The 12,641-nt window shown below is 44.9% G+C and overlaps 1 protein-coding gene across 4 annotated transcripts in view; it reads left to right on the forward strand.

Annotated features, from left to right (window-relative positions):
* The window catches only part of ANTXR1 (ANTXR cell adhesion molecule 1), a 244,359-nt gene that overhangs the window by 169,875 nt on the left and 61,843 nt on the right, over positions 1-12,641 (forward strand). For all 4 annotated transcript variants that reach the window (XM_032652787.1, XM_032652788.1, XM_032652790.1 and 1 more), the window contains exons 15-16: positions 5,440-5,535; positions 6,054-6,221. In XM_032652787.1, the coding sequence (XP_032508678.1) occupies positions 5,440-5,535; positions 6,054-6,221 (264 nt within the window). The remainder of the gene's footprint in view (positions 1-5,439; positions 5,536-6,053; positions 6,222-12,641) is intronic.

Below are 12,641 nucleotides of genomic sequence, written 5' to 3' on the forward strand. Positions count from 1 at the left end.
GGCTACATAGGGTTTATCCTAAGGGTTTAAGATGTGTTACAGTTCAGTGACCTTTTTATTGAATTCAAAGTCTGATTTAAAACTGTTTCCTTGGGCTCCATTCCGTTTCAGTTATGTTCTCCTTTCCATAGATAGTTCCCACTGGTACCCATAGTGAATTGGAGATTGAGAGCCTATTTGGGTCAAACTAGCCATCTGTCTTTTCTGCCAAATGGATGTCAGAGAAGCAGGGATGTTAAAGAACTTGTAGACTGAGTCTCAGAGGGCCACCATATCACAGCTCCAGGGGGCGCTATTCACATCATGGCCTATAAGGAGGAGTGAGGCAACCCCAGGATCAGTGATCTCACCCCTTCTCCTTGCTGGTCTGCTTAATAACTAACTAATTGTTAAATATCTGTTGAGTGAGTGAAAGTCAATACAAGGAACCATGGCACATACAAGAAGGGAGCATTGAATTCTCTGGGGAATCAGGGAGTTCTTCACAGAATAGGTTAAATTCGAGTGATATCTTAAAAGACAGGTAGAAGTGGGAGAAGTTCGTCCCGAGCATATGGAGCTGTGAATGTTGAAGCATGGGGCTATACAAGAGCCTGGCATGATTAGAAAGATGGAAAGTTTCAGTGTGTGACGACAGCAGAGGACTAATCCAGTTATGGGCCAACCAAACGTGTGCATCAGACTTCATATTTTATAGCTTTTTTCCTCCTAGAGCAGGTCTGCCTGAGGACAAGCAGGTCAGAATGGGCCTCACTGTCTGAATCACGTGCTGCCACTTGTGTTACCCAAACATCAGACAACTGGATGTCCGGGGCCACCACATCCTTTAAAATTTAAACACAACTTCCCCTGATGGGAAACCAGCATCCCTCCCTAATCTCTGAGGTTTCTCCAGGCACCACTGACTCCATTTCTGGCTGCTTCTGTGTTATCTCCTCTCAGAAGGAGATAGACACCATCTGACAAACCAGATCCCTCCATCCCCCAAAGGCACCACGGGCACAAAGCCGCCTGCATAGGGAGTGTTACTGAAGGTTTAAAAGTATGAGTGGGTTACAACACAGTACAGCCGATTAACAACTTCCGACAGACTGTTAAAAAGCCCCTTCATTCCACTCCTGGACGGTTCTCCTGGCCGTCTCGGGGGGTGGGGGTGGGGGCAGGGCAGGGGCTGGCAATTCTCTGGAGCTCAGTTCCACTCTTCTGCTGACCGCCCACAAACCCCTGCTTCCTACGACTTTGCTAACACAAAGCAATTCAGCTCATCCAGTCTGTCCTCCATTTATCATACTGGTGGTTTTTCCCCTCCCTGCGACATCCTTAAAGGGCAGTTTGAGGGGGACTTCCCCCAAAGCCCTTATACTTGATTTGAGGTAGAAATTCACCTCAAGTGCTGCCAATTCTGTTAGTGGAATTGCCGGGGACTATGATTTTACTCCATCAATTTTTGGCCAAATGAAAAAAACACATCAAAGATTCCCTTATCTTCTGAAGATTGCAAAACCCTCCCATCTCTAGAATGTGTAAACAGAGCCATGGTAACTGCAGGGAAATTCTGACTCTCCTTTTGGTCAAACTCTGGGCCTCTGTGTTGTCTTTTGCTGTTGTTGTTTGAGTTTGGCAGGCAAGCTCGGGTCAGGGGATTTAAGGCAGGCTTGGTGTATCAGGAACGCGTGGAGCGGTCTGCAGTCTCGGCATTTCCCGTGCGGGATGTGGGCCCCGCTCATGCGCAGAAGGCCAGCCCAGCCTGGGTACCCAGGCACCGCGGAGAAGTAGAGCCCCCGGGGCGGGAAGAGATGAGCGGGAGGGCGCTCCGTGTGCAAATATAGGGGGAATCCCGGACGAGGCATCAGCAAGCCAGATTGGAACTTCTCTTCGTTTTTCTGGATCTGACTATCCTCTTCTGTGCAATGAAAAGGCTCAATTAGATGGTCTGTAATGTTTGTGCTCCTGTCATTTAAGAAATTGGGAGACTCATAAGACCTTTTCAGCCCCCTAATGAATAAGAGCAGCTGTATTCTTGGAGTTTCTTACATTCTTGGTGGTATGTTCAGTTTAGGGTGACTTAAGTTAAGTCCTTTGAACAAGGCACTAGACCAGGCATGCCCAGGCTTTTTGAAGCCATGTTTCATGTATGACACACAGACACACTCTGGTGGTAAAGTTTAACCATATAAAGTTCCTGGTTGACATCACCATCAGAAGCTTTCTGAAATTGTATCATAGGGTGAAGTACTGTGAGCTATAGTATTTCCCTGCTTGGGTCTTTTTTTTTTTTTTTTTTTTTTTTTTTGCTTTTGCTTGTTTTTATTTATTATTTTGCCATGTTTTATAGTCAGAAGTCTTCAAAATTAGCAGCTACAAGGGTTGAGAAGTAGAAAACTAGCATTTATTTGAAAGCATCAAATGGTTGGAAAAGCAAAACAAAAAAAGGGCAAAACCTTGAATTTTGTCAACACTGAGAAACAATCAAACAAGAGTATGGCTGCCTGGGCTCAAATCCATCTCCACCGCATTCAAGCTGGTGACTCAGTCACTTAATCTCTCTATTCCTTCTCTGTAAAACGGGTATAATAGCACCAACTACCTCAGTGGCTATTTGTGAGCTAACTGGTTTATTTTATTTTATTTTATTTTTCATCTCTGGAAACCAAATTTTATTAGAAATATGAAAACGGGATAAAACCTTTGAGACAATTTCTTGTCTGTTGGGCCTTTTCTTCCCAGTCCCTTGATTATCAGATCTCTATTGTAAGGGATCCAAATACATCTTAAGAGCTTTGTCTTACCCATTAAATTTATCTGACAACATGTAGGTTTGAAAGGTTAAAGATGAGCTAACTGGTTTAATATTGATACATGTCTAGCGCCCAGAAGAGGGACCGGCACATACACGGTAAAGGGTACATAAATCCAGCTGTGGTTATCGTGGATTCAATACTTGCAAATACTGAGCACCTACTGTACACCAGGCTCTGTGCAAGATTTAAAATATAAGGGTCAACAGAATCCACTGCGCCTTCAGGGCACAGAGTCCCACGTCCAAGAAGGACATATACGTTGAAGAGAGAGAGAGACACAGAGAGAGACTGACCCATTCTGCTCACCTGCCAGAATGTCGCAAGTCCTCTGGTCAGCGGTGATCACTATGTATTCATGTTTGTTTTGAATTTTTAAAAAGAAGCCTGCCTATTGCAAGCACAGCTTGGAGTCTTAATGTGTTACGTGTTACTGTTTTGCTTTGTCACCTCCGGCTCTGATCTCTCTTCTGCCGACCCGTGCTTTATACCCTGCCCCATGCATGGGATGCCCCTTATCATACAGTGACGGCCCCACATGGGACTCTACCGCCTCCACAGATGCCTCCAACACAAGTCCGTAGGGGGCCCGCTTGTTCTGAGCTCATCCGGCTGCTTTGCTGACCCCTTTTTTAGCTTCCTTTCCCTACCCAGGAGGGAAATTACACCACCACCTTATAGCCCATCCAGGACCGTAGATGGTGAGTTTTTCTCCCCACAACAGGAATAATCACAGTGCCAAGATGAGGAACGGTCTTGCTGATTATCCTTCCCTTTTCCATCCATAAACTTACAAGCTCCTTCATTTTGAAAAATATCATCAGCAGATAATTCTTGGGCATCTACCACATACTAGATGCTGTTCTAAAAGCTGAGAATAGTAAATACGACAAACAACCAGAAGTTTCCTTGGAACTTACATCCCGGTGTGCAGAGACAGACAATAAATAAATAGCAAGCCATGGTAAGAGATAAAAATAAAACAGATTGATGGGACGAAGGGAGTGGGACTACTTGAGAAGGATGTCCAGGGAAGGCCTCTCTGTGGAGTGATAGGAGGGACGCAACCATGAAAAGACCAGGGGAAAAGCCATTCCTGGACAAGGGAATGTGCACAGTCCCCGAGACAGGAATGCACGCAGAATATTTGAGGGCCAGAGAGAAGGGGAGCGTGGTAAGGAAGAAGGCTGGAGAGGTGAGCAGAGGCCAGAGCTCGCAGGGCAGAGTCGGGGTTTGGAATTTATTCTGCTGCTTTGTGGAGTATGGATCGTAGGTAAGAGGGCAGCAGGAAGGTCAGTTAGGAGACTACCTCAGTATCTAAGAGAAAGCTTATGGGGCCTTGAGACCAAGGTGGTGGAGGTGGTGATGGAGGTACAGTTGGAGAAGTCACACGTTTGGAATCTTTTAGAAGTAGGGTCAACAGAGCTCGCTGGGAAATTGAGATGGGGTGGGAGAGGGGCAGTGGGAGAGAGAGAATTCAAGAGTGACTCCTAGGCAGGGGGGAAGACTGTGGGAGGAGCAGGTCTGAGGTGGGGAAATCAGGACTTCTTTCTGACTCGGTATTGCTTTGTTTTGTTTTAACCTCTTTAGTGGAGTATAATTGCTTTACAATGGTGTGTTCGTTTCTGCTGTAACAAAGTGAATCAGCTATATGTATACATATATCCCCATATCTCCTCCCTCTTGCGTCTCCCTCCCATCCTCCCTATCCCACCCCTCCAGGTGGTCACAAAGCACCGAGATGATCTCCCTGTGCTATGCGGCTGCTTCCCACTAGCTATCTATTTTACGTTTGGTAGTGTATATATGTCCATGCCTCTCTCTCGCTTTGTCACAGCTTACCCTTCCCCCTCCCCATATCCTCAAGTCCATTCTCTAGTAGGTTTGTCTTTATCCCTATCTTACCCCTAGGTTCTTCATGACATTTTCTTTTCTTAAATTCCATATATATGTGTTAGCATACGGTATTTGTCTTTCTCTTTCTGACTTACTTCACTCTGTATGACAGACTCTAGGTCTATCCACCTCTTTACAAATAGCTCAATTTCGTTTCTTTTTATGGCTGAGTAATATTCCATTGTATATATGTGCCACAACCTAAGTGTCCATCATCGGATGAATGGATAAAGAAGATGTGGCACATGTATACAATGTTTCACATTTAGTAGTGTGTATATGTCAGTGCTACTCTCTCACTTTGTCCCAGCTTCCCCTCCCCACTCCCCGTGTCCTGAAGTCCATTGTCTACATCTGGGATGCGGTATGGTTGAGATGTTGATTAGTCCCCCAGGAGGAGATGTCCGTGTCAGCGGAGTTCAGAGGAGTCAGGGATGAAGATGTACATTGATAGGTCATTAACGTGTAGATGGGATTAGATGAGATACCCTATAAAGGAGTAGAGATGCAGAAGAGAACAGGTCCCAAGAATACACCACGGTCTAACCATGTCATGCTGCTCTTTATTCCCACTTTACAGGTAAGAAAAATAAGCTCAGGTAGGTTAAGTGACTTCCCAGGGCCCCAGGAAGCGGTAGCACTGGGATTTAACCCAGGCAGTCTACCCCTATCCGCTTTGCGACAGTGGACACATACATACAGCAATGGTGCTTTGCTTCCTTCACGTGTCACAATCTCTCTGCAGGAAGAAGATGACGATGGTCTGCCTAAGAAAAAGTGGCCTACGGTAGATGCCTCTTATTATGGTGGGCGAGGCGTTGGAGGCATTAAAAGAATGGAGGTAAGAGGACAGCTTCATGTACTCATATCTATGTGCTGACTACTCAGGGACGGAAAAGCAAAGCAAATTGGTGAAAACTCACACCTGAGGTCTAATGAGGACGTGAACTGTGAGGCATCAGATGGAGAGATGGCGGGTACAGCCTTTTACCTGTGCACTCCTATATCTTGCCCACTGTGAGTCAGAGCGATTCGCGCATTGGCTCAACCCCACCCACAGTGGTTTCTTCTCTCACTGGAATAAAATCCAAAGTTCTCGCCTGGGCCCACAATGCCTTTGCACGTACTGTCCCCACAGCCTGGACAGTTCCTCCCCCAAATATCCATGCCCCTCGCTGCCTTTCTCTGCGCCTTTAGCCCTCCCCCTTTCCCTTTTTCCATACCACCGCTCTTCCCTGACCCTCAAAACCCAAAGGAAATGAGGACTGGGTAGCACATCATACAGTTATTTGTGATTCTCGTTCTCCAGAGCCATCAGATTTTGTCATTTTGGTTTTTTTTGTATGTTATTTATTTTAGGTTCGTTGGGGAGAAAAGGGCTCCACAGAAGAAGGTGCTAAGTTGGAGAAGGCAAAGAATGCAAGAGTCAAGATGCCAGAGCAGGAGTACGAATTCCCAGAACCCCGAAATCTCAACAACAACATGCGCAGGCCCTCGTCCCCCCGGAAGTGGTATTCTCCGATCAAGGTGTGCCTCTTTCTACTCAAAAACCCATCCTCAAAAACCCATTCTCACTCCTCCTAAAACACTTACATAGTAAGAATCAGAATCTTTTGGTATGATAAAATATCAAACCAAAATCCAGCTTATCACAAAGAAACAAATTTCTAAAATCATGGACTTGAAAGTATAAATGTGTACTTTCTCAACTTCCACAATATCAAGGTGAGAGCTGGGCTTTTTTAATGGAAGTAGAGTTGATTTACAATGTTTTATTAGTTTCAGGTGTACAGCACAGTGATTCAGTTTCACGTATATATATATACTCTTTTTCAGATTCTTTTCCATTATAGGTTGTTACAAAATATTGAGTGTAGTTCCCTGTGCTATACAGTAGGTCCTTGTTGGTTATCTATTTTATATATAGTAGTTTGTATCTGTTAATCTAAAATTCCTAATTTATCCCTCCCTGCCTCCTTTCCCTTTTGGTAACCATAAGTTTGTTTTCTATGTCTGTGAGTCTGTTTCTGTTTTATAAATAAGCTCATTTGTATAATTTTTTTAGATTCAACATATAAGTGATAGCATATGGCATTTGTCTTTCTCTGTCTGACTTACTTCACTTAGTATGACAATCTCTAAGTCCATCCATGTTGCTGCAAATGGTATTATTTCATTCTTTTTTACAGCTGAGTAATATTCCATTGTATATGTATACCACATCTTTATCCATTCATCTGTTGATGGACATTTAGGTTGCTTCCATGTCTTGGCTATTGTAAATAGTGCTGCTATGAACATTGGGGTGCATGTTATATTTTTGTCCTTTCTGAATATACGCCCAGGAATGGGAGCTGGGCTTTTTTAAATCACCATGGCAAAGTGGTGGAATGAGAGTGGGCTAGGAGAAAGTGACTTGGGCAGTAACCCCAGAGGATCATTATAAATTACAGTAACATCTAGTAACTTCACTGGTAGGAAATTCCATAGTCTAACAACAATGGCAGGATTCTCCTTAATGCCTAATCTCTGTTCCTCTTGCCATAACATAAGCCCATCTCCCTTTATTCAAGCCAGGTGCTGGTGTATCAGGACACGCTAGTGGACTGTGTTGGCCATAGATCTGATACTCACTCTTCCTGGTTGTGAGCAAAATGCCTTATTTCTCCAGCATCTCTCTTCCCCGCCCCACCCCACCCCTCACAGCTCCAGAGCTCAACTAAAACCCTCTATGACTTATTGGAAAATTTAAGTCATAGGAGGCAGTTAATACTTCCTAAAGTCCTCTTTTCTCTTCCTCTTGGGTGCAGGTATCTTTGAATTCATGTGATTCATCCAACACCCTTGCTCTGTGGTCTTGCCCATAAGCATCTACACTAAGCCAGTTATCAGAGAGCACTAGGAAATCATAGCTAAAAAGACTGACATAATCTGTCCCCATTCCCTCGTTTCCTGCCATGGAAAACTGAGATGGTAGAGTGCTTGCTCTGCCCAGGTCTGGAACCCAAGGCTCCATCTCAGGTCTACGGCCTCCAGTTCTGTGCTGCAGACAGAACTATGCCAAGTCCAAGGACTCAGCAAAAGATTCAATATAAGAACCAGCTCTCATCACCACCCCATACACACACACACACACACACACACACACACACGCAGCTTTACCCTTCTTCCAGTGACAACAAAAATAACACTCATCATCCGCTGAGATATCTGCTAATTTTAGAGCAGACTTTCTGCCATGAAATCAAAAGAAATAACCATTTTAAACAGTGGAGGGAAACTTTCTCAGTAGTTGTCTCTGCTCCGCAGACCCAACTCACGCTCAGACTAATCACGGTGCATTTCCATTTTGGTTTGACGTGTTTAACGTGGTGAGGTCCTTTAGATAAGCCACCCCTTCCCCCAGGGCAATGGGTTGAACTCTGGAAAAATGTAGGCAAAATGTGGCTTGCTTGACTAACAGCTGTTTGCTTCTAATTATTTTCTAATGTGGAACATGCAGTGGCGTGCATACATGTGCAGACAGGAAGGAGCCAAGTAGAATCTCAGAGACGAAGACGAAAGGGGATTTTCTATTGTGTTGTTTTCAGGAATCTGTACCTCATGACTAATACAACATATTTGGTAAGAGCCGGGTTTTCATCTCTGTAATCTTGGACGTTGAGAGAACATTCATTCTATTTGAAGAATTTCTGCTTGAGAGCATGTTATTCGTCTGTTAACTAGTGGTTTAGGACAGAGTTTTACGAAATAAATGAGGATATGGACAACTAGATTTAGAAATCTCAAAACACTCCCAACACACACTTGGAATTAGATCCAGTTCAGTTATTCGTTGTGCACCTACACTCTGTGCCAGGTATTGCTGCCTGGTGAGCATATAGAGGGTCTCAAACTTGGCTGAGAATCAGAATCACCTGGAAGAGCTTTAAAAATACAAATTCCCAGGCCTGATGTCTCAAACCTAATGATTCAGTCTCACGATAGGCTTTCAAAGGCTCTCTGGCCTTCACAACCTGCCCACTTTTTCTCATCGGGTGAAACTCCATTTTTCCCCAACGCCTCCCTTTTCAAATTTCTCATCCAAACTCCCTAAGTGAGACCCCTCTGTTGCCCTTGCCCCAGTTATCGCTCCCTCCACAGCCCCTGCTCTTCAGCCTTGGTCATTGTGTGTGTGTGTGTGTGTGTTTGTGTGTGTGTGTGTGTTGTGTGTGTTTGGGTTGTGTGTTTGTGCATGTGTGTTTGTGTGTGCATGTTATGTGTGTGTTTGTGCGTGTTGTGTCTGTGTGTGTGTGCGTTATGTGTGTTTGTGTTGTGTGTCTGTGTGCGTGTTGTGTGTGTGTCTGTGTGTGTGCGTGTTATGTGTGTGTGTTTGTGGTGTGTCTGTGTGTGTGTCTGTGTGTGTCTCTGTGCGTGTTATGTGTGTGTGTGTCTGTGTCTGTATTTTTGTGTTTGTGTCTGTGTGTGTCTCTGTGTGTGTGTTTGTGTGTCTGTGTGCGTGTGTCTCTGTGTCTGTGTGTGTGTTTGTGTGTGTGTGTGTCTGTGTCTGTGTGTGTGCGTGTTATGTGTGTGTGTGCGTGTTTGTGTTGTGTGTCTGTGTGCGTGTGTTGTGTCTGTGTGTGTGTCTGTGTGTGTGTGTGCGTGTTATGTGTGTGTGTGCGTGTTTGTGTTGTGTGTCTGTGTGTGTGTGTTGTGTCTGTGTGTGTGTTTGTGTGTGTGTGTCTGTGCGTGTGTCTCTGTGTCTGTGTGTGTTTGTGTGTGTGTCTCTGTGTCTGTGTGTGTGTGCGTGTTATGTGTGTGTCTGTGTCTGTGTGTGTGTCTGTGTTGTGTCTGTGTGTTTGTGTGTGTGTGTCTGTGCGTGTGTCTCTGTGTCTCTGTGTCTGTGTGTGTGTCTGTGTCTGTCTCTGTGTGTGCGTATCTGTGTCTGTGTGTGTGCGTGTTATGTGTGTGTTTGTGTGTGTGTTGTGTGTTTGTGTGTGTTGTGTGTTTGTGTGTGTTTGTGTCTGTGTCTCTGTGTGTGTCTGTCTGTGTGTATGTGTCTGTGTGTGTCTGTGTGTTTGTGTTGTGTCTGTGTGTGTATGTGTGTGTGTGCATATTATGTGTGTGTCTGTGTGTGTGTGCGTGTTATGTGTGTGTCTGTGTCTGTGTGTCTGTGTGTGTGTGTGTGTCTGTGTCTGTGTTGTGTCTGTGTGTGTCTGTGTGTGCATGTTGTGTGTGTCTCTGTGTTGTGTCTGTGTCTGTGTGTGTCTGTGTGTGTGTATCTGTGTGTGTGTCTGTGTCTCTGTGTGTGTGTGTCTGTGTGTGTTGTGTCTGTGTGTGCGTGTTATGTGTGTGTGTCTGTGTGTGTGTGTCTGTGTGTCTGTGTTGTGTCTCTGTGTGTGTCTGTGTGTGTGTGCGTGTTGTGTGTGTGTGTGTGTGTGTGTGTGCTGGTTCTCAAAGTGTGGTGCCTGGACCAGCAGCATCAGCATCCCCCAGGAACTCGTTAGAAATGAACATTCTCAGGCCCCAACCGAGATCTACCAAATAGGCAACTTTGGGGGTTGGGCCCAGTGACCTGGGTTTTAGCAAGCCCAGTTAATCAGTTGTCACCCAAGGTTCCAGCCAGCCTTCCAGAGGAAGCTCCCTGAGGGCGGGAACTGTGGTGCATGGCAAAGCGGCCACAGTCACGCCTCAGAGATTCGTCGGGAGTCTCAGCCAGGAGACCTAGTTAGTTTTCACACGGGCCTATGGTTCCCACAAACAGAGCTGCTGGATTAATGTTAAGTGGTTGGAAAACTGAGTGTCAAAGAATCACCAGAAAAGCCAGAGGGCAAAAACCTGTGATGCTGGTGGGCTTGCTAAGCGTCAGTAGGACTCCCTTGTTAGGACAGGAAGAAGTGTGAATGGTCCTCCTGCTGCTGGGGCAGCTCACACCGAGGCTTACTTAGCAAACTATTGTACCATAGCTCTTTTGTGTAACTGCTCCTGTTTATGAGTCTTCCCTCACCAGATTTGACCCCCCGGAGGCACCAATTATGCTTAACTCATCTTTGAATCACCCATAAACAGCAGTGTACCTGGCACGGAGTAGGAATTCCACCATCTCTTGTTAAAGAGACACGTGGGACATAATTATGAAACAACTCCCAGAGCATTAAGCCAGATAGACTTTCTCCTGTGACCCACACAAATCACTTAGGTACTCTCGATGCAAAGAAGGTGACATTCTTCTTGCCATATCTTTGAGGAAAGGAGAGCAAAAGAGGTCCTCTTATGTGTATCTGGACAGGTGGGCGAGGGAAGGGCGAGAACAAGGAAGTTTGAGAGTAGAAGCACAGAAAGGAATTCAAAAGTCATAATGTACACTGTTTGTCCAGAAAAAGAACGGACTTGCTACCAGAACTTCAGCCTTCACACTGTTTAACCCAATGCATGGTCCACGATGAGCCACATTCTAGCCACAATGTCTATACACATTCACTAGGCCTTGGGCAAAACATTCAGCCTCATGCTGTGCCATAAACTCTGCTTCCCTTTCCTGAACGCTCTCACCAGATTTGTCACAGCTCTGGCAGGAAACAGAAGGCACCCTCAAGAGGGTTGAAATCACACAGATCAGGGAAGGGTTAAGAGTGGGGACTACTCTTCGTTGCATAGCAATGGTGAGGCACCCAGGGACTAGCAACAGTGAGAGCTGTTACATCCCTAGGCCTGAAGAGCAAGGAGGCGAGAGGGTGTCACTGGAACCAGTGAAAGCTGCAGCTCTGGAGAAGAGGCCACCCAGTGGGAGCTGTGGCCACAGAGAGGGTCAGCTATCTAAATCTGCCCTGTTCCGTGTTTTTATATGGCCCACAAGTTAAGAATGGCTTTTTGTATTTTTAAATGATTATATCAGCACCTACATAATAGCCTGGAGTTTGCCTCTTGACCTACAAAGCCTAAGATATTTACCCTTTGGCCCTGTACAGAAAATGTTTGCAGACCCTGGCCCTATAAGAATGCAGCCACCCACTCCTCCATGCATGTTATACGTGTTGAGTCATTTAATCCTCACAACAACGCTGTGAGATATTATCTCCATTTTACAGATGAAGAAACTGAAGCATAGAGAGGTGTCAGTCACTTGCCCGAGGACACACAAATGGCAGCTCGAATTCAAATCAGGCAATCTGACTTGAGTCTAGGGATTTCCCTGGCAGTCCAGTGGTTAGGACTCCATGCTTCCACTTCACGGGGCGCGGGTGTGACCCCTGGTCAGAGAACTAAGATCCTGCAAGTGGCAGGGCATGGCCAATAAATAGATAAATAAATAAATAAATAAATAAGAATGCAGCCACCAATGAAGGCAGGGCATAAATAAAGAAAGAAAGAAAGAAAGAAAGAAAGAATTTTTAAAAAGAATGCAGCCACCAACGAAGGCAGGGCTCAGGGAGGGAGCAGAAGGAGTAAGCATCGACCTGCCCCTCATCTTGCCCTCTTACCTCCTTCTTTTTTAAATTGAAGTTTAGCTGATTTACAATGTTGTGTCCGTTTCTGCTGCACAGCAAAGTGATTCTATTATGCATATATATATTCTTTTTCCGATTCTTTTCCCTTATAGGTTATTACAGAATATTGAGGATAGTTCCCTGTGTTGTACAGTAGATCCTTGTTGGTTATCTATTTTATATATAGTAGTATCTGTTAATCCCAAACTATGAATTTACCCCTGCCCCCCCTCCACCTTTCCCCTTTGGTAACCATAAGTTCGTTGTCTATGTTTGTGGGTCTATTTCTGTTTTGTAAATAAGTTCATCTGTATCATTTTTTTTTTAGATTCCACATATAAGCGATATCATATGATATTTGTCTTTCTCTGTCTGACTTACTTCACTTAGTATGATAATCTCTAGGTCCATCCATGTTGCTGCAAATGGCATTATTTCATTCTTTTTCATGGCTGAGGAAGATTCCATGGTATACATGTAC

This window comes from Phocoena sinus, chromosome 13, assembly GCF_008692025.1.
Source record: "Phocoena sinus isolate mPhoSin1 chromosome 13, mPhoSin1.pri, whole genome shotgun sequence".
NCBI classification, from domain to species: domain Eukaryota; kingdom Metazoa; phylum Chordata; class Mammalia; order Artiodactyla; family Phocoenidae; genus Phocoena; species Phocoena sinus.